General features: G+C 33.9%; 2 protein-coding genes across 2 annotated transcripts; both read left to right on the forward strand.

Annotated features, from left to right (window-relative positions):
• Positions 1-868: 868 nt before the first annotated feature.
• Positions 869-7483, forward strand: chia.1 (chitinase, acidic.1). Its single transcript, XM_056468515.1, has 12 exons — positions 869-917; positions 1015-1082; positions 1203-1232; positions 1310-1514; positions 1671-1727; positions 3143-3308; positions 3395-3519; positions 4533-4656; positions 4738-4920; positions 6610-6726; positions 6811-6937; positions 7022-7483. The coding sequence occupies exons 2-12, from the start codon at positions 1058-1060 to the stop codon at positions 7228-7230; spliced, it is 1368 nt and encodes a 455-aa protein (XP_056324490.1). The 5' UTR covers positions 869-917; positions 1015-1057; the 3' UTR covers positions 7231-7483.
• Positions 7484-11587: 4104 nt separating this feature from the next.
• On the forward strand, positions 11588-16614 carry chia.2 (chitinase, acidic.2). Its single transcript, XM_056468205.1, has 12 exons — positions 11588-11610; positions 11687-11728; positions 11823-11849; positions 11994-12198; positions 13387-13443; positions 13535-13700; positions 13782-13906; positions 14010-14133; positions 14236-14418; positions 14506-14622; positions 14706-14838; positions 16069-16614. The coding sequence occupies exons 2-12, from the start codon at positions 11704-11706 to the stop codon at positions 16320-16322; spliced, it is 1416 nt and encodes a 471-aa protein (XP_056324180.1). The 5' UTR covers positions 11588-11610; positions 11687-11703; the 3' UTR covers positions 16323-16614.
• The last annotated feature ends 5851 nt before the right edge of the window (positions 16615-22465 follow it).

Below are 22465 nucleotides of genomic sequence, written 5' to 3' on the forward strand. Positions count from 1 at the left end.
TACAAGGTCACCAATACTCTGAATCTGTGCTCTGCATTTCACCCATTCAATGTGCACACACACTCACTGTCACAAACAAACCTGCAACGTTTGGGTTACAAGTCCAGCTCTACAACCATTTGGTCACAACCGCCTACGCTTAGAATGAATCCAATAAAATAAAATAATATGATAAGGAAAAAGCTGTAATACTAAGCAGCAAAATTAGCTCTTTTATACAGCTGGACATGAATTACACCAAATGTCTTTTTTTAATTGTGCGTGAACACTTACGTTAAAAATTGCACATATTCGATATAAATAAAAAACATTGATTCTATTTCCATCACAGATTCTCCATTTTGTAGCAGTAAAACACTGTGAGGTAACCTGTAGCTAAGTGCTACCCTTGCTAGCATTTTGAAATATACATATTATTTCAAAATAGCTGTGAAAACGTAGTCCTTTTACCGTTTATTTTCCTTTTTAAATCCCCTGGACTGAAAGAAAACGTGTCCACCCTAATGTCAATACATTGCAATGCCAAGCTATACTAATAATAATACCTGTATGTATGTAAATATGCACAGGTTTCTGGATGCCTGTGCCAAGCTAATATTCTAGCATTTCCTTAATATTAGTGTTCTGCCATTATGCAGTACTAGTATATATGAAACAAATCTGTTGACTGTATGAATTTTTTTATGTAATTGAGGGATTACAGCCCTGACTATTAGCCCATAATGTCATAACACCCACAAAGATAATATCACCTTACGGTAATATGCCCCTTATATGACTCGTTATTAATTTTATTGCCCAGTTCTGATGAAGTTAGCCCTTATCAGCTGTACTTTGGAACTATTAATAATGTATAAGTATACATGATCGTGAAGGGGCTTTCACCAAACTGGCCATTCTCAGTGCAGCTGACACAGGTAAAGAGAACAGCTTCACTACTGTCTTTTCATTCGGTTCTTTATTAATATTGTTTATATGCACAAATTAATTGATTTTGTTTTGTTTTTATTTCAGCTCACTCTATTTCTCAAGCATACCGGTTTGGATCAAGACCAAAATGACTAAGTTGACTATATTAGCAGGTATATAGCTGCATATTCAATTTTCTTAAGTTATATTTGTTATTTAAACACATTTATTTATTAATATTGAATATATTTCATGCATAATTATTGTTTTTTTTTTGTTTGTTTTTTGCATAGGACTGGGCATCTTGCTGTCATTACAGATTGGTAAGAACATTTTCATTATTATAACATAAATAAATGTTTCTACATGAGCTTTTTAACAAGAATATCTTTTTTGACAGTGTCCTCCACAAAACTGGTCTGCTACATGACCAACTGGTCTCAGTACAGACCTGGAAATGGGAAGTTCTTGCCAGAAAACATCGACCCGTTCCTCTGCACTCATGTGGTTTACGCTCTGGCAACCATCAGCTATGATAATCAGATCACCACCATTGAATGGAATGATGTCGATCTGTACAAGTCAATGAACGAGCTCAAGAAAGTGTAAGCAGATGCTGTTTCTACAGTACTACACTCAAGCCATAAACAATGGTTAATGTTTACACTTTGGTTAAAAAGGTTGAACCAATTTACTGTTGTTTTTACATTTGTTATTTATATATTTGTATATGTTTCATTTTAATTTTTGTATTTTTATAGAAATCCTGCACTGAAGACATTGCTGTCTGTTGGAGGATTGGTCAATGGTGTCAGTCCGTAAGTAGAACAAGTAGTACCATTGTTGTATTATAAACTATTTATTTATTTATTTATTTATTTATTTATTTATTTAGTTAGTTAGTTAGTTAGTTAACAGGATTTATAGAAGACACTCATTAAAATGTCATTCAGTGTAAAAATGTTTTCTGGTGATTAAAAACAATCAACCAAAATATTGTAAGGCATGTATAGAACAAAAATATTTTCATGACATATGAAAAGACTCTATTTAAAGATAATAAAATAAATATTTGTCATTTTAAATTCAGATTATAGTTAGTTTTTTTATTTACATTTTATTTAATTTTTCTTATTTACTTTATTTTATTTAATAATTTAAATGTAATAAAACAAATTGTGATCACTTGTTCATATATAAAAATATATATGTTTATTTATTTATTTACTTGCTTATTTATTTAGTTACAGGTCAGAATAATAAGAATGTGGTTTCATTTTGACATAAATAGGAATAATTATGAACCATTATTTCAAATATGAATTAAAAAATATGTATTCAAATTAGTGCTGTCAAACGATTATAGGATTAATATAATGATTAATATAGATTATATTAAGATAAAAGTTTGTATTTATATAATCAATACATGTGTACTGTGTATATTTATTAATGTATAAACTGTATGGCTAATACATAAATATACCAAAGAAATATATTTACATATATATTTATCTTTATATATAGTTTGTATTATATATAAATATTTCTATCTATATAAATATAAACAAATATTTGATATAGTATAGTCATGCATATATTTATATATACAAAAATATACATATTTCCCAGTACTGGGTTGCTGCAGGAAGGGCATACGCTGCGTAAAACATATGCTGGAATAATTGGCAGTTCATTCCGCTGTGGTGACCTCTGAAATGGAGACTAAGCCAAAGGAAGATGAATGAATGGAAAATATACACAGTATGCACAAATTCATTTATTCATTCATTCATTTTCTTTTCGGCTTAGTCCTGGCTTAGCGGAATGAACCGCCAACTTATCCAGCATACGCAGCGGATGCCCTTCCAGCTGCATCCCGTCACTGAGAAAAGTACACACAAATATATTTTGTCAACACAAACTTTTTATTTCTGGTGCGATTAATCATTTGACAGCACTAATTCAAAAGTAAAAGTTATGTAAATAAATTAGTTTTGTAAATGAAACCACTTTACTCAATTTAATTTGATGCGTACACCAGAATGTGATAATAACTTTTAGTATTGTTGTATAATAATTATTCTTATTTTTATATGTTTTGTTAAACATGCAGCAATATGATCAACTCTTCAGTTTTTAAAATGCTCTCTAAATGTAAATCCCAGGCTGCCGACAAGAGTAACTGAAACACAACACATGTGCTCACTGTACGCCTCTCTTTGCATTTCAGATACATTAACGTGGTTGCGACTCCAGAAAACCGCAAAGCTTTCATCCGCAATGCATTATTGTTCCTGCGGCTCCATGAGTTTGATGGCATGGACATTGACTGGCAGTATCCTGGTCATAATGGAAGTCCACCACAGGACAAGCAGAGGCTGACTACATTCCTCAAGGTGAAAAAAATATGATGCACAGTCACTTCCAGCAGTAATGCATATGACTTCAACTCCATTGAACTTGTGTTGTGTTTTTTTCTCAGGAAATGAGAGATGCTATTGAACAAGAGGCCATCGACACAAAGAAAACTCCTCTGCTTCTCTCCATCAAAGTGTCCGCCATCAAAACCACTATTGAAAATGCTTACGAGGCCAAAGATATTGCGAGGTAAGTTCACACTTATGGTAATCTGATAATATGCAAATCACATATTTTACATACAAAATCATGTTTGGGTTTCACAGATATAAAAATATATGTACATTTGAAAAGGAATTAAAAATTCACAGGAGGGCTAATCATTTTGACCTCAACTGTGCATATAAGCAACATATATTTAAAATAAATTGCAAACATGGCCATTTACATGTATTTATATTCAAAAATACAAATTACAAAAATGTTCAAAAATATTATCTACAATTTAATATACATTTGTACACACACTCACCGGCCACTTTATTAGGTACACCTTACTACTACCGGGTTGGACCCTTTTTTGCCTTCAGAACTGCCTTAATCCTTCATGGCATAGATTCAACAATGTACTGGAAATATTCCTCAGAGATTTTGGTCCATATTGACATGATAGCATCACGATAACATCCATGATGTGAATCTCCACTATATCCCAAAGGTGCTCTATTATACTTTATTCCTCTGCTGCTCTAACCCATCCGGCTAAGGTTCGACGTGTTGTGCATTCAAAGATGCTCTTCTGCATACCTTGGTTGTAACGAGTGGTTATTTAAGTTACTGTTGCCTTTCTATCAGCTCGAACCTGTCTGGCCATTCTGCTCTAGCATCAACAAGGCATTGTCTCTTTTTCGGACCATTCTCTGTATACCCTAGACATAGTTGTGCTTGACAAACCCCAGTAGATCAGCAGTTTCTGCCCGTCTGGCACCATCAACCATGCCACATTTAAAGTCCCTTAAATAATGATACTTTCCCATTCCGATGCTCGATTTGAACTGCAGCAGATCGTCTTGACCATGTCTACATGCCTAAATGTATTAAGTTGCTGCCATGTGATTGGCTGATTAGAAATTTGCGTGTTGGACAGGTGTACCTAATAAAGTGGCCGGTTAGTGTATATGGCCATATGTCAAGTTACACAGCAGAATTACTGTCTGTGTCTGTATGTCTATATGAAAAATTTTTCTTTTTCGTTTTTATAGTTTGGTGGACTTCTTGACCATCATGTCTTATGACTATCATGGCCACTGGGACCCCATAACAGGACACAACAGCCCTCTTTTCCGTAGCTCCTTTGACACCGGAAGCATCGTTCACCACAATATCGTAAGATCTGAACTCATATATTTCAAATCTATCAATTCAGAGCATCATTTTTAATCTGAGATTCATTTCTTCCTTCGTCAGAATTCATCCGTAGAGTTCTGGCTTGGCAGTGGAGCTCCTGCTGACAGGCTGCTGCTGGGTTTACCCACATATGGACGCACATTCATGCTCTCCACTTCACAAACTGGTCTCGGGGCTCCAGCCAATGGTCCCGCTGATGCCGGCCCCTACACACGCGAAGCAGGCTTCTGGTCTTATTATGAGGTTTTAACATAATGCTTTTACATATAAAGCAAGCCCTATCGAGAAGAATTTTTTGAGATATTAGATCTAATGTCACTAATTAATAAACTAAAATCTCGCAAAAAAGTTTTTTAAGTGTATATACAAACAACACCATTAATAAGTTTGAAATAATTATATATTTTTTTTATTTATATAAAGTATATTAAAATAGAAAACACAATTTTTTACGTTCATCAAAGACTGGCTTATTGGCTTCTGAAAATTGGCCTATGATTAAAAAATTAAATATAGAATAATTTATAAAATAAATGTAACGTTTTTAAATATATATATATATATATATATATATATATATATATATATATATATATATATATATATATTCTTTTTTTTTTTTTTTTTTTGTTAAACAGAGCAATAAAATGGAAAATAATTAGTTTAATAATAATTATACTTCAAAATATTACTAATTTTACAGATATAAATTACAGAAAATAAATTCTGACAAATGAAGATGAAATAAATGCAAAAACATTAATATTTTTAAATGGGTCACTTATCATTTATAACAGTGGTGTTAAATGACAATAATATTTGACAATATTTACTTTTTTATACGTTTTTTATGCCCAGTAAGGCTGCAAATTATGACTAAAATGACAGTAAAAACTGTAATATGAAATTTTTATATATTAAAAGGTGTTCTATGTAAGTTCTTGACTCTTCTAAAGCATAAAAATGCATGCTAAACAATGCTAATATCAGTTATTCTTTTTTGAAAATGTGTGTGTTCCATGTTGGAATGTCAGTCTGTTTTGGTCTGTGATACTAGGTTTACCCAATTATATTCCAGCACTCTGGGTTGCCTTGGCAGAAAACGCAGCATATTTAACTTTAATCTTGAAGGCTGCGCCTCAATGGGTGCAGCCAAAAATGTGAGCACAAAATAAAAGTAGCAGCCCCTGGAATGAGACGCACATTTAGAGTTATAAAAATCAGCATGAGGTGTTTTTTTTTCATTTGCAATCAATACAAATATCACTAACTTAAACTGTAGAGGAGCAGCTTATAGTGTAAGGCAGTGGTGTCCAAACTTGGAGTTTAGCTCCAGCCCTAATCAAATCTTAACCAGCTAATCAAACTTTTACAAGATATACTAGAAATTTCCTGGCTGGTGTGTTGAAGCAAGTTGGAGCTAAACTCAGCAGGACACTGGCCCTCCAGGACCAAGTTTGGACACCTCTGGTGTAAGGCTTGATCATTAGGCACGCTTGCTCCTGTTGTCAATCTGGCAACCTGCATGTGCATCAAGTCAGGGAAGGAGATGCTGGGTAAAAAAAAAAAGATTTTGCATTTGGACTGCAATGCCTAGTTTAACCACTAGGTGTCACTCCTACTGATCTTAACTGTGCCTATAACCCTTTAATCAAATGGTTAACTACTGCTCTATAATATTTACACTGATGAATCAGTAGGTGGCAGCAAGTGATCGTCTTGGGTGACTGACTCATTCTTCATTCACTCAAAAGATTCATTCTAGAACAAAATAAGCTATTTCCTTTTGTTACTGTGTCACTGAATCATTAGCTCGATTGATTTGTTCAAAAATGCAGATTTATCCAAGAACACCATTTCTAAACTTGTCTAAGTTTTTGCCCTCAGCAGCCAGTAATTTATCAATTAATTGATGGTTTTTCTGGTCCACAGATTTGCCCCATGGAATCAAGTGTCCCCATTCATTGGATTGATGAACAGATGGTGCCCTATGCAGTTCAAGGACGAGCTTGGGTTGGATTTGACAACCAAGAGAGCATTACCGCTAAGGTAAAATCAGCTCCTGTTTCCCAACAATGACAGGTTTGACCAACAAAATCTCTCACAAAACTTGTCTTGTATTTGCTCTAACAGGTGCAGTGGCTTAACTCCTTAAAACTGGGCGGAGCCTCAGTGTGGACCTTAGATTTTGATGATTTTACTGGCCGCTTCTGTTATAACGGAGCTTACCCTCTTGTCAACCATCTCCGCAACTCACTGGGTAAACAATTCACGATTAAACTGCAGAATAGCAGCATATAATTCTGTTATATACTTCATAGTAATACTGAATCTCTCATCACAGGTTTCCCACCCAAGCCCACCACTACACCACGTCCCACCACAACCGCTGACCCCATCAACTCTTTCTGTGTGGGTAAACCAGACGGGCTGTACCCACACCCTACTGATGCCAGCAAATACTTCCACTGTTTCCGTGGAAACACATACGTGCAGCAATGCCAACCTGGTCTGGTCTTTGTTGACGCTTGTAAATGTTGTGATTGGCCTTGAATGTAAGTCAAAACAGCAGTCCAGACTTCAACTATGATGTATCACCTTGTCTTCCATCTCTCCAAGCTCATCAGCTGTAAGAAACACAACAATAATGATAATAAAAGTGACTAATTATTATGCATAGCAGTATGTAGTTCTTTGTAAAGTACTGGTTATATATTCACTCACATCTAGTTTTCCTCTTGTCGTGCAACAAAACTATGTCCTTTTCTACCTTTCACTTTAAATAAAGATATTTATGACAATCTGACTTAAAGTGGTGATCTGTAAATAATATATTTAAAGAAAACAAAGCTTAGGTATGAACAGATTCATGAACATTTCATTCATAATTCATTTTTAAAGACAGGACAGATCAAAAGGGTTAAAAGGCATTTTAGATCACTCAACAATGATGTTTGCAGTTTGTTCTAATTTAAAATGAGCTTAAACAACACAATTCTTGAGTTTTTTGGCAGGGAATTCACTTAATCTATCCACTTAAATGTGTAAAAACTAATAAGTTAACTTAATACTCTCATATTGTCCCAACCAAGCGGCAACCTCCCGCTCTCCCTCGGGAAGCCAATACGGAAGTAACTAAAACTGTAATTCATCAAAATTCCGCTAGTCCTGGCTCCATAATAGAGCAAATTGCAATTGAGCCCACTGTTAGAATGGCCAACTTTACAGCAGAAAAAAAGGTGTTTACAGCCTGGTACAAAGAACGATTTTGGTTCATATCGCTATTATTACCCTCCATGACAACTGTGAGGGGGTGAATTTTTTATAACTCATCCATTTCCTTTATATTAGGTTATATTAAGTTTGCATAATTAAGGGCGTGGCCACTTGAGTGACAGCTAGGTCTCGCTGGTCGCCGTCACTTCACCTCATCTGAATCCGGCAGATTAGACACTGATCTCGGCTTATTCATCGTATTTTTGTTTTGTTTTATGTGGCTTTACACAGTCAGCTGCCTTTTGGACTTATTTCTTACAATTATCAGATGATATGGATTTACTCACACAGACTATATTTGAAGTGTTTGGAAGTAAATCACGTTTTTCTCCTGTAGAAAAACATCATAAGAACAATGTTTAGTGGCTCAATGTATTACAACAGTGTTTTTGAAAGTCTAAACACTTTGTTGATATAGTGTACAGCCAAGCACATGTGGTCAGAACACAAACGAGTGGCAGGTAATAAATTATCAAGCATTTCTCCCAAAGTAAAGTCTGTCTGCCAGGTCTAAGCAAAATACCAGCAGGAGTCTGTAGCTCCGCTCACTCTCCGCCTCTTTGTCCTTGTTTGGTATCCCGCCGTGGGTGCGATGACGCGCGAACAAAATGGCGACGGTTGGCCGCGCCTACTTGTAGCTTCTTTTGCGCTCTTCAGAAACCTATGGGTGACGTCACGGATGCTACGTCCATATATTTTACAGTCTATGGTCCCAACACAAATCGATTGTGTGGAAGCCAGCATTTTTTTACAGATACACATACACATATTCAAGAGTTCCTAATGAAAAATTGTTCAATTCATGAGAACAGATTAATTAGCATTTTCTATGTGAACTGCAGGGATATCATTTACAGTAAACTGTGTCCTACTCTGATTAATAAAGTCCTGTTGCTCCCTCTGACATAATTACTGTATGCTAGACAAAGCGACTTGAAAAGAACAGTCATAAAATTACCCTGGCCACGTCATAAAATACAGACTGTTCTGATAATGTTACACAAGCACAAGGACCTAGATTTCTTTATTCTTATATTACCGCCGAGCTAATAAACTACCTGCAGATATCTGGGACACTTTGTTTTGGCTAGATTAGACACATTTGTTTTAACTGTAAATGTGCACGTTCGCACATGAATTAGTATTTTTATATGTAATATATCAGTAAATACTCATCCAGTTAAGGTACAGTTACTAAGGAATATACATTTTATTTTTAAAATGATGCATATAAAGTTAGTTATGCATTAAGGGTAACATTTAATTTTTAATGTCAATTAAATAAATGTCCAATTTGAAGTTGATATCATGTTTTTGAAAGAAGTCTGTTACGCATTCAAGTAAAAACTGTAATCTTGTAAAATATTATTTTGATTTACACTATTTTATACCTTATTTTTTATATCTTCACCTTAAATGTCACCCCACATTATATGTACATCATTGTGACACTTTAGTTTAAGTACCAATTAGCAACTGCTAGCTTATTACCTCCCTGTTAAAGATATTTTATTAGTACTTATAAAGTATGATCTTATTCTACCCCCTACACCTACCAAAATACTTAAACCCAACTATTACTTACTATTAACAAGCAGCAAAATAATAGTTTAGTGAGCTAAAAGTCTTAGTTAATGGCCTTATTGGCAAAAAAATGTATCTTAAAATAAAGTGTAACCCATTTTATATATAATTTCTCAAGATAAGATTCAAGATTCAGGTTTAGACAAAAAAAAAACACATGTAAAAAAAGTGACGAGGAATTAATATGTAATTTATTTACTTATTTAGCAGCCAATACTTCAGTTTTCATAAATAGGATACTCAAGAATAACATTAATAATGTATTTGATGTTATTTTTGATCAATGCATCCTCCTTGTTTATTTGGAAGTACTCCCCTCATGTATTATCTTACTTTATACCTTCACAACAATTTGAATATGAAAATGACAATTTTGCAATGGAAAAATGAAGTATCCTACATAAGTATGTGTAGTCTTTTTATAATAAAGCTTTTCATATCTTCTATCCTTCCTTTTTTCACACTGAAGTCATCGCTTGGCAATGTTCCAGTGATAAGATATCAGCAATACAATACTGATATTCTCTTTCAACATCTCCACAGCTTACTTCTCATTACAAACATTATTCTATATATGTATTTTTTACTATTATATGAGTTTTTTAACATTACTATGAAGTGAAGGTTCTACAGGATGATGACAAAATCCAACACTGTTTGATGATAAGCACGATTTAACTGCCTACTGTTTGGTTTCGGTCTCCAAAACATCAGGAGAATATTACACCAATTCTGGAGTGATAACCTTCAAAGCACCAAACAGATTATTACATGGTTCAGATAGCACAACAAACTTATATAAGACAATTGCAACTGTAAAGATAAATTTCTTATATAAGACTTATATTTAGAGAACAATATTAACCCCATAAAAGTTTGATTTGTGAATTGCACGGAATCCATTCATTTAGATATCCAATCACAATAGAAATAATGAAGATTACAATACAGTTTCAGGTACACTTATCTTCTTATCCAGTAAGCAGTCAACAATCTTTTTATATTATTTCATCTCTTTATTGTTTATACTGAGTGTTTTCAATTATAGTGCAGTTATTAACCTTTATGTTTATTATCATTTCCTCATTATATTTTCTGAATTAAATTATATGGTAGTCTTTCTGGGCCAGTGTTATTTTACAGTTAAATTTGTTTTGGAACATTTTCGATTAAAACCAAAACAATAACTGCAGTTGTGGTTGCCTGAATTTTACAGTTAAAATAGTTTTTCGGTAAACTACCATGTTTTATTAATTTCTGTTGTTAACACAACAATATTTTGAAGTGTAAATGAAACGTGTCTTTGTGTTTTGTGTGCTTATTTATTTTAAATATGCCTATATATTTGATATTTTTATACTGTAGGGCTGTTATGCGCTCGATTCTGATTGGTTGTTTTTTCTGGAAACAGTTAAAATAGTTACATTGATACACTTAAAAAAGTATCTTTGCTGCTTGTTCAATCTACTTATTTAAAATAAGCTGAATCAACACAATTCTTGAGTTTTTTGTGGACAAATTAAATGTTTTATGTTCAGTCCACTTAAATTTGTTAAAATAATTAAGTTAACTTAATCGATTTGTGTTAAGACAACATGGAGTTGTGTGGAACCCAGCATTTTTTACAGAGTATTTACTATCACCAAGTTTAAATTATTTTAGTACTTTAAAGTAAATGAAAACAACAAATGTTTTATCTATTATATTTCATTTAAAATCAATTTAGTTTGAAGATTTAGTTAGCTTATTTTAGATTCAGTTAACTACGGTATCCTTGATTTGACCTCAGGAGTATATACATTTTTATGCAGAGGTTACAGGATCTTGTGCTGAATTCATATCAGTGTACCAGACATTTTTTTTTCATCTTATCAATGATTTTAGTTTCACACTGAGGGCCAAAGGTGTTTCAGTTCCACATGTTATTGTCATTTCAGTCCATAGTTTACAGTTGATACCGTATCTCTGTCCTAATAAATCATCCCATATGGCCTAGAGACAACTCCCAATTGCTATAAAAACCCAGGGGTCCTAACATTTCTCGTTACATTTTGCTTGCTTGAGGTACCCCAGGTATGTCCGACTGAAATTCAGCCTTAGTATACCTGCTATTAGTTTCCATGTATTAACTATTCTTCATTTATTACAGAGATACTGGAAATAATTATGGGGAGACTCACACTTGTAGCAGGTAAGATGTTGCTATGATATACACCACACTAGTATGATCTATTCCTATTGATCATTTATCATTAATTAATATTTAATATCATTGCTTTTAATAGGTTTGGGCTTGGTGCTCTGCCACCTTGGTAAGTCATTAAGTATTTACTGCCTCATATTATCAGTATTGTCACACTATTAATTGCTGACATGTTGAAATTAGAAAGATTGCTATCATTCTCCATGTGAAAATGTATTGCTAATGATTTTTTTGTGTGTGTTTCCATAACCAGCCTTTTCCATGGAAATGGGCTGCTACTTCACCAACTGGTCCCAGTACAGGCCTGGGATTGGAAAATACACTCCTGCAAATGTCGACCCTTTCCTTTGCACACATCTTTTCTATGCTTTCGCCATGATCAACCATGCCAATGAGCTTATCACATATGAGTGGAATGATGAGACTCTTTACAAGGCCTTCAATGAGCTCAAAAACACGTATGTATTTGTTAAAGTCTCACACTTTCAGATACTTTACAATATACAGAAAACCATTCATTCCTAATTGTGCCTCATTTAATTACCTGGGCTAACATATAATATACTATATTTTCAATTAAAAATGATGAAATTATTGTACAGTCATTTACTTTTCTATCGCAAAATGAAAAAAAAAAGCATTTGAATGATGCTTCATGTTAGAATTTGCGCTCAGTTTTTGTGGACTGTAAACCCTGTCTACTTTAATTTGATTGGCTGTTTCAAACAATTTGACATTGAATAATGTGTAATGACAGATAATGTTAAATGCTTAAATATAGGGAACAATTGATTCTGTTACTAACTGGTGTTTAACTTATTTTCGAACTTTTGAAACCACTAACAATAAGAGTTGACAATAAGAGAGTTGAAATTTTCCGCCATTTTGTGCTTTAGCTCATGTTGCTAACCTCAAACAAGATACCACATGGCATGTCTAAAGCAGAATTTTATTCAGTTTCATCATAATATCGTTTTCAAAATGTGAATGAGACATTAGCTTAAATATCACAAAAATGATTGGTCTAGCCGAAACGCTGTGTACTCATTAAATAATTAATGAGAGAAGAAGAAATGGCAAGCCTCAATGCCTTCCAGAGTTTCCCGCCAGAGGAAGTGACATCACTTGGAGCAAGTCACATGCTTTTTTTTTATCAGCGCTTTAAAGGTTGCCTTTTTATAACAGATGTTAGCCAGAACATATGGAAAGACACTTCTTTAATTACTGAAATTAAAGATAATGCAGAAAATAGATGTTTTGTACAAATATTTATTTAAATTAATTCATAGATTTTTTTTCATTGATATTTATGATATTTATTTAACTTAGTAAAGTAAACACAAAAAAGATGAAAATATGACTTATTTCATGATAATTGAAGATGAACGTATCATTCATGAGGTGGATAAAATCAAAAATAGGTATAACAGTAGTAAGAAAGTATATTTTAAAGACAAAATATCCCTAATTACAAATACAAACATTAAATTTAGAGATAATTTGATATAATTTGTGTTTTTACTCAAAACTGTTTCATTATTTTTTTAAGGTTTAGCGCTGAGATGCAAAATGTACCCACAGTTATAGAATCACACGTTGTTAGTCATTATAACATTCTAAAATACTTATCACAATTATCCTTGCAGAAATCCCCATCTTAGAACTCTTTTGGCTGTTGGAGGATGGAATTTTGGTTCCACACAGTAAGTATTCTCTATAAACATGATGAAGAGCTGCTGTATCTTGTGAAGTGAAATCCTAAAGATCTAAAACTCTACCTTAAATTCATCTCAGGTTCTCCGTCATGGTGTCCAGTGCTGCAAACCGACAAACATTCATTCAATCATCCATCAAATTCTTGAGAACTTACGGATTTGATGGTATGGATCTGGACTGGGAATATCCTGGATCAAGAGGAAGTCCACCTGAAGACAAACAAAGATTCACTCTGCTGTGCAAGGTGGGTTTGATTACTGCCAAAGGGCTATTAAGCAAACATTTTGGCACTCTTTCTTCATTTAATCTGTTTTCCTCTTTGTAGGAACTCCTTGAGGCCTATGAGGCTGAAGGCAAAGCCACTGGCAGGCGCAGACTGATGCTGAGTGCTGCTGTATCTGCTGGCAAAGGCACTATTGATGATGGATACGAGATTGCGGAGATTGCCAAGTAAGTAAGAGAACAATGAATCATAATATTTGTAAGCAGGCTGAAAATGAAGTAGCATGAGATGTTTCAGACCTGACTTTCTTGATCATTTGATTAATATCAGATACCTGGACTTCATCAACATCATGACTTATGACTTCCATGGAACATGGGAGCGATTCACAGGACACAACAGCCCTCTGTACCAAGGCTCAAAGGATGAGGGAGACCTGGTCTACTTCAACACCGTAAGAACTGAAACACTATCATAATTTAGTCTGGGATTTTCACTCTCTCAAATGAATGCAAAAAAGGTCCTCCATTTTAACACAACTTTTCTCTTTGTTTAGGACTATGCTATGCGCTACTGGAGGGATAATGGCACCCCGGTGGAGAAACTCCGAATGGGTTTTGCCACATATGGTCGCACTTTCCGTCTGACATCTTCAGATACTAGCGTTGGAGCTCCAGCTAGTGGACCTGCTTCAGCTGGAACCTACACTCGCGAGGCTGGATTCTGGTCCTACTATGAGGTGGGAGATTGAGAACAGCCATTTTGTACAAAATAATAGAATATCTTCATTAAGAATATCTAATAATACCATACAATGTGTCTGTAGATCTGTGGCTTCCTGGAGGGAACTACAGTCCAGTGGATTGATGACCAGAAGGTGCCCTATGCCACAAAGAACAGCGAGTGGGTTGGATTTGACACCAAGGAGAGTTATGAAACTAAGGTAATTCTGAGTCTTTACTGGATTGTCACTGCGTTTCATTGTCACTGTTTGTCAGAAACTGATTATCACCTCTAAATTCACAGGTCCGTTATCTCAAAGACAAGAATTTTGGTGGAGCGTTCGTGTGGGCGCTTGATCTGGATGACTTTGCTGGACAATTCTGTGGACAGGGGAACCATCCTCTCATGGGACACCTGCGCAATCTTCTGGATATTGGTATGAATATTTACCAGTTGTCTTTAAAAGAGAGAAAGGGCTATTTATGAACATAATGTCATATACTTTAGACTTTCACATCTTGTCTTGCTGCGTTTACCATACAAAAGCCATTCACACACAAAAAATGTTAGCCGTACGGCTGAGAATTTCTTTACTATTTAGTAAAAATCACTAAAAGTATTTAGTAAAAATCACATTCAGCTTTAAAAAGTGCCCATTATAACTTGTAATCTCTGTAAATGGAAAGAAACTTGAAAATACACTAAATCACTAAATACTATTAGATAACGTAATGAAAACGTAACGTACATGAAATGAAAATGAAACGTGAAACGAAAATGAACGTAATGAACTGAAAGTTGTACTCAAAAACAAGATATTGCTTGTCTAAGGGTGTCACTAGAATTGTTTCTTGGTGACTTTATCTTTTAAAAACAGGGTTTGGTAATTGCAAAATCTAGTGAAAAGTTGGTGATTTGCCAACACTGGCAGGCAAAGGGACCCTTGATTGGCCAATAGTTTAAAATGGCATTAACATGCTGCAATTATTGTAAGTAAGTTATCTTCTACAGAGATAAATGGCGCTAAATACAACCCATATAGCAAAATTTGGAAATTATGAATTGGTCTTCATTTTAATCACTAGATGGCGCTGTTCATGCCAAGCTGTTCAGGCATTCTGTAGTAAAAGTCAAAATTGCACTAAATAAATATGACATTGTTTTGTCAGTATGTGAATTAAGATTTCTTAATAGACCCAGCAAAATATTCAGAATGTTATAAGCATATTCATTCTATTTTAGGGTTTTTCTATCCAGTAGGTGGCAGTGTCACCAAACTTACCATGTGTAGACCTAAAATTGTATTTGATAGGCTTTTGAAACTGCATATTGTAAATGGTATGCAATAGAAACAAACAAACCTTCACATGAGAAGATTTCTGTAGAAGATCCCAAAACCAGAGTTTAACACCAAAACTAACAAATTAAAATTCTTTATTGGCATTAATGGTTGCATGACGAACCATGCAACTTAATGGAACATATAAACCTTTCTGTTAAATCTTAGAAAATATATATAAGTACTGTTCACTGTAAGGTGATTTGGAAACCAAAAATATTTCTTCTGGTATCAGTGTAAACATTTTGGACCCTTTATTTTATATATTACAGCTTTGACTAAAGTAATGCTAATGCTAAAATGCTAATATATTTTTTTTTTCTCCAGAATTGCCTCCTCTGCCTCCACCCACAACTGCCAAACCTGGTCAAAGCACCACAAGACCCACCACAACCACCACCACCACTACTCATGCTCCAGGACCAGGATTCTGTAACGGAAAGCCCGATGGACTCTATGCTCATCCTGATGACCCCAACAAATATTACAGCTGCGCTGGAGGCCAGACTTATGTGGATAATTGCGGAGCAGGCACTGAGTTTGATGACAGCTGTAAGTGCTGTGGCTGGCCTAAACACTAAGTGATCACTAAAGGCATCTACTGACAGTGAAATGGGACACTGCAAATTTGAATAAGCACACACAAATGAATCTAAACATCTGCAACTACAGCTGTTTCATACAAAGGGAATTATTGTAGGCTGAACATAATTCTTTGTGCTTTATCTTTCCACTTGAATGTATTTTTAAAGCGTGCATTGCTTATTTTTTTGTTGCTATTTTTTTAAGTGTGTTAACGTGACTGGTGCTCAACAATGACTTCCCTTCAAAGCAGAAACAACTCATATGAATAAACAAAACATGCAACCACCAGTTGAGTTTCTGATTACATTGTATTTTATTTGAAACACAACACATGATGGTATTGATTGTAAAGACATTATACAATTTGTGGTCTGCTAACATGCCAAATGTAACAGCCTGGTAGTATTTGGGGCAAGAAATATTCTGTTAACTAGTAACTTAAAATGAATGTTCATGGATTTTGTAATGGAAACCCAACAATAGTAACTCAGATATTAATTTAAGATACCTACAATTACAAATATTGGTTATTTAAGTTTTTTTTTAAAAATTTAATTTACCAAAATGATTAGGCTACTTTAATTATTTATTATAATTATTTCTAAGTTTAAACTTTAATTAGAATAGAAATTATAACATTCTGGTAGGTATTTTTGGTAACATTTTCATAACAAAAACAGCATGATCAGATTACATGTAGCTGTCACAAATTCATCGCAACTTTAAAGTCAAGTTCAAGTAAAATCATAAACAAAAAGGAAAACACAAGATAACACTTACTCTGAGAAATGAGAATCTCTTGAGATCAGCCTGCATTGTAGACCTTCTTCTCTTCCCTCAAGTCCAGACATACAGTGTGCATACAGTACTGTGTGTTTCTAATGGTGTATAAATGTTGACAATGTTTTAGTTAAGTGTGAGTTGGTGCTAATTAGAGTTTTATGTGTCTATTTATACAAGCCTATTTATTTATCGATTTTTTTGTTGGTAAATTAAAGCAGTCTTTAGGAAATTTGTATTTTTGGAGGCATTGAAGGCAAACCACTATCACAGCCATTGATCCTTACCACAAAAAATGTGATGATAGCTATTACTTTGTAACAGTAGCCTAAAAGTGTCTAATAATATGATTGTGGAAATGCCAGCAAATATTGCATTTTCATAGTGAATTTCCACATATAGTATTCCTCTTATGACATTCTTTAGCTTTTTTTTCTGATTTTTTTTATTATGCGAAAAAGTGAGCATATACAATAACAGTACATTGTAAAGAAAATGAATTTGGGTATGGGCATGGGTATATACATCACACATTAAAAAAAGATGATATATTTGAAAAATTTCAGTTGTTTTTAAAGCTTTTTTTGTAAAATAATTAGAAATAGTTTCAAAGTAATAAGCAAAATATATAAAAAGTTTTTTGGTTTGTAAATTTAATATATATATAACATTTTGATAATAGAATAAGAAAATTATATTTTCTTTTCATGTAAAGCTTCTGTTTTATAATGAACAAAACCAAACAAAACATTTTCCCATTGGATAAGTCTTTATCAACATTCTCAATTACAAAAAGGGAAAAATCTTTCCAAAGCAAATTAGAATAACTGCATTGTCAAAATAAGTGAACTATGGGGACGCAGTGTGTTGCTTACAAAAGGAACAATTATTATCAATATCTTTTTGGTATTTTACTGAGAGAGTATTTACTGGATATGTACGATGAATAATTCTAAATGAAATTATTTTATCTTATTTGTAATTAACACTTTTCTTACCATTGTAGTAGAAGAGTGTAAAGGGTTGAAAACAGAAAGATATGGAATGCCATCATTCTTTAGCTTTTGGAGCAAAAGTGAAAAATCCTAATCGCGTCATAGTATATTTGACCGACTTAATCGCCATCCAATCACATTTCCACATCGATACATTTAATCCCCGCCCACCCGCATCCGCATTTAGTGTTTTAACGAGGACGGCAAAGTCACTCGCTTTAAGTGTTTTTTTTTCCAAACGAATGAACGTTAGAAGGTATGTTGAAAGAAACATTACAACATTACATAAATGTTTCCGGTCTCGTGTAATGACTGAATTAATGTTACAATCCCCGAAAGTAAATTTGTAAACAATCAACAGTTAGGCTAGGTCCAATTACATTTACCACAGCCATACAGTATCCAATTAGAATAATTAATAATCTAGAGAGGAGTTTTTTAGTGTGTATGCGTTAAATATTATTACGTGTTCATTCTATGTTTATTCTATGTGTTTATGTGTTCATTCTATGTGTTTATCACTCTATGTATTTATTGAATGGTATTGGAAGATCTAATTCATAATTTTTATATGTAGTGTTTATGTTTCAACCGCGAATGTAACTATTGCCCTACTTTAAATATCCTTCAGTTATTGTTAATGTACCGTAAAAATAAATAACTGAACAGCTCACTTAAAAGATTAAAATACAAATTCCTCTAAAAGAAGCTAAATGGAAAAAACAGTATGAAAACTAAAGGTCAATAAATTCAGCGACTTCATAAAAACTCCCCACTAAACCTGCTAATATTGACTGCTGATATGGTGCTTTTAGTCATAAACCTATTTTCTAAATGGGCTGAGTTACAGATGAGCATTATAAATTTGAAGTGATAGGCAGCCAGATTAAATTTATTGCCTCTTGCATCTTCTGTTGCTGTCCTGTTTATATGGAGACATGCGATTTATCTTGTACTCAAGACCTTTGATAATGTACCTTGATTAAAGGAAGATTTTATTGACAGCACATTTTGCATTTCTCTGTATCAGCCGACCCTACAATAGCTGTTGTTAATTTATATTGACCTGTTAAATGCCATCATGCAAGGAAATGCAGCATTTGCAAAAAATTTAAAGTAATAATTTATAGAAATAAATGTATAAATTTTTAAATTATATGTATGTACATAAAGCAGAAAAGTACAGTGTGATCTTATACGTCTGTCTTTCTACTTAGATATTTTTTTGTAGTCTAAAATAGGAAATAACTGACTCTTTTGCACCAACAAAGTCATTGCAATTCATTCTCAAATATACATTTTTCAGTTTCATTCAAGTTCATTTGTGTAGTGTTTTTTTGCAATTAATACTGTTTTAGAGAAGCAACTTTTACCCAGAAAATACAGTGTTTCAGTATTACCATAAAGGACTAATTCTGTTATCAGTCAGATGAGTGTGTCAAATTACAGTTTTAGGATAATACAAGTGATTCTTAAACATCTTCTTCACTACTGGTTTCTTCACACTGAAATGAAAATTCTTTCATCATTCTCATACTCCTGTTGCTCCAAACCCTCAAGACTCATGCTCATCTTCTGAAAAAATGAAGATATTTATAATCTAAGAGATTTTTGTCTCACCATTTAAATTTCACCCAAAACACAGGTGCTGTAAAACATCTGTAAAGAGATCAAAAAATAATTTTTTAAAGGATCACGACAATTAATCAAAGTCTTCTGGAGGGAGACATAATCTAAACTTTGAATAGATACTCAGTTCAGGTCTTTTGATTGTGCCAATGAAATCCTTCCATCCAAATACCGATGATACTCCACCCGTTCCCCTCGACAGTCTTATCCAGCTCTTTCCATCGGGAAGAAGGTTCTGGATATTACAGCTTGTTCGGCTCGCTCGCTCGCCTAGACCAGTGTTTCCCAACCCTGTTCCTGGAGGCACACCAACAGTTCATGTTTTGGATGTCTCCCTCATATGACCCATTAACTTCAGGTTTTGGAGTCTCTTCTAATGTTCTGATGAGTTGTTTCAGGTGTGTTTGATTAGGGAGAGGATGAAAATGTGTACTGTTTGCATGCCTTCAGGAACAGGGTTGAGAAACTCTGCATTAGAAGAGACTCCAAAACCTGAAGTTAATGGGTCAGATGAGGGAGACATCCAAAACATGAACTGTTGGTGTGCCTCCAGGAACAGGGTTGGGAAACACTGCCCTAGACTACTCAACAGTTTCCACAATCCCTGCTCCAAAAACCTAGACCTTCTCTCCTCCCCTTCACACCACACGACAACCTCAAAACATTATGCAATTCTGACTGTGCCTCACACAGGTGAGTGGGCTTGACAAACCACCAGTAGAAAACACCAGTTTGCACATTTGCACCAGACACATTCTGACAATCACTCCGTATCTCTATAAAAGCATTAAGCATTTCTGAGTGTCCTTCAAACAGGTGAGTGGGCTTGACAAGCCACCTGTAAAAACACTCTTCTCTCTATATGCACCAGACACTTTACTTTTAACCCTTGTGTATTGTTCAAATATACTACCCTTCCGTTATGTTAGTGGCTGCTTTTCCCCCATTGACTTCCATTATAATGACATTTTTTGATTGCAAAGCCATGACACCATATACAGTAATCACACATTCTTAGTTGTTGTTCGTTTTCCCTGTTAGGAAAAGGGTACAATTTTTTTTTTAATTGTTACTGTTGATCATCAATTGGCACCAAATTTGGCCAGAGTGTATAACACATTCAATGCATTTTTCTAAAATATGTGTCAAAATAAGATTTGTCACAAAAAATCATTCCATTTGCTGAAACACAGATAAGGTTGTTGCCAAATGAAGCCTCAAAATCACCCTAGACAGCACACAACTCCATCTTACAAGGACTCAATAAGAAAAACAATGTTTCTGTAACACAAATCATGTTTCACTAATTATTTCTTCAACCATAAAATGCCTCCCAGCAAGCTTTTTTTTTTTTTTTTTTTTTTAAAGATGTCTAATAGACGTCTAAACATAGTCGTCTTGGCTAAAACAAGGCTAAATTTGGGCTGTCAGTTAAAATCTAATAGATGTCTAAGAATAGGCCAAAACTAGACTCGTCATCAAATAAACAGAAATGAATGACTACACATATAAAGTCAGTCTATTTGACGACTAGTCTAGTTTTGGACTGTTTTTAGACGTCTATTAGATTTTCACTGACAACCCAAGTTTAGCCTTGTTTTAGCCAAGCTGTCTACGTTTACATGTCTAATAGACATCTATTAAACACAAAATTGTTTGCTGGGCTCTTTTGCACAATGTCTTGCACAATACTGTTTGGTCCTATAATAAGTACTTGTATAGTCTTAGGCTATGTGTAAAGTTAAATATTTCATTTAAGATTACCAGTCCAGTATATTAGATATGTATAGGTTTTGAATAGTTCTTACGTCCCTTGTTATGTTCATAATTATGATTGTTTATTTATGTAACACTGTGGTCTTGCTAGACATGACATTTCATTCCACTGTATGTTCACACATGCAGAGGAATTACAATTAAGCTGGACTTGGCTTGATATCGAAGTCTACTAAACAAATTTTGGATGAATAATCTTTCAGTTAAAGGGCAGTAATGTCTCAGATTTAGGTAAAAAAAACTTCAACAAAATGATTTAAGAGTTTTTAATAGGGCTGCATGATACTAAAACATGTAATGATGATGACTATTGCGATAATGCTATTACTTGCGATGTAAAATGTCACAGAGAGAAGTCTAATTTTATTAACTATTTTTAGTGATCACACTAAAATAAACAGGAAATATATACTTTTCTAAAATTCTGACATTTTCTGAAAACTATTTTTTACAATAGTTTGTATCTTAAAGTATTTGAATTAGGTTACTGAAAAAAAAAATAAAAATACATATACAGGCTATTTAATTCATGCATCCAATGATAGACCTCATGAATGTGATTTTATTTTGCACATCCGGCATGATGACTGAATACTTTTAAACTATCAAGCAAAACAAATGCTTAATCAACTTTTTAAAATCCTAAATCAATATTGGAGTTACTTTTGCACGCTGGAGAAAGAATGACATCATGGCTGAAGTAATTCTTTTAGACAGGTAATGTTATGTTTTAAAACTATTTAAGTCACACAAAGCTTATGTAGATTTTGTTGTTACTAATGGGTTATATGCACAGAAGGGTTGTTCAGCCACTGAAATCTTCCGCCAAAAGATTGATTTGACTATTTTCAAGTTCATAAGTTATTTTTATTCAGTTTAACAAAAAAAACATCAGTAAATAGCACTATTCGGCTTAGCCTGCTTTACTGAGGTGATGTTTACTGAGGTTTTATACTCAC

This window comes from Danio aesculapii, chromosome 11 (genome assembly GCF_903798145.1).
Source record: "Danio aesculapii chromosome 11, fDanAes4.1, whole genome shotgun sequence".
Classification (NCBI taxonomy): domain Eukaryota; kingdom Metazoa; phylum Chordata; class Actinopteri; order Cypriniformes; family Danionidae; genus Danio; species Danio aesculapii.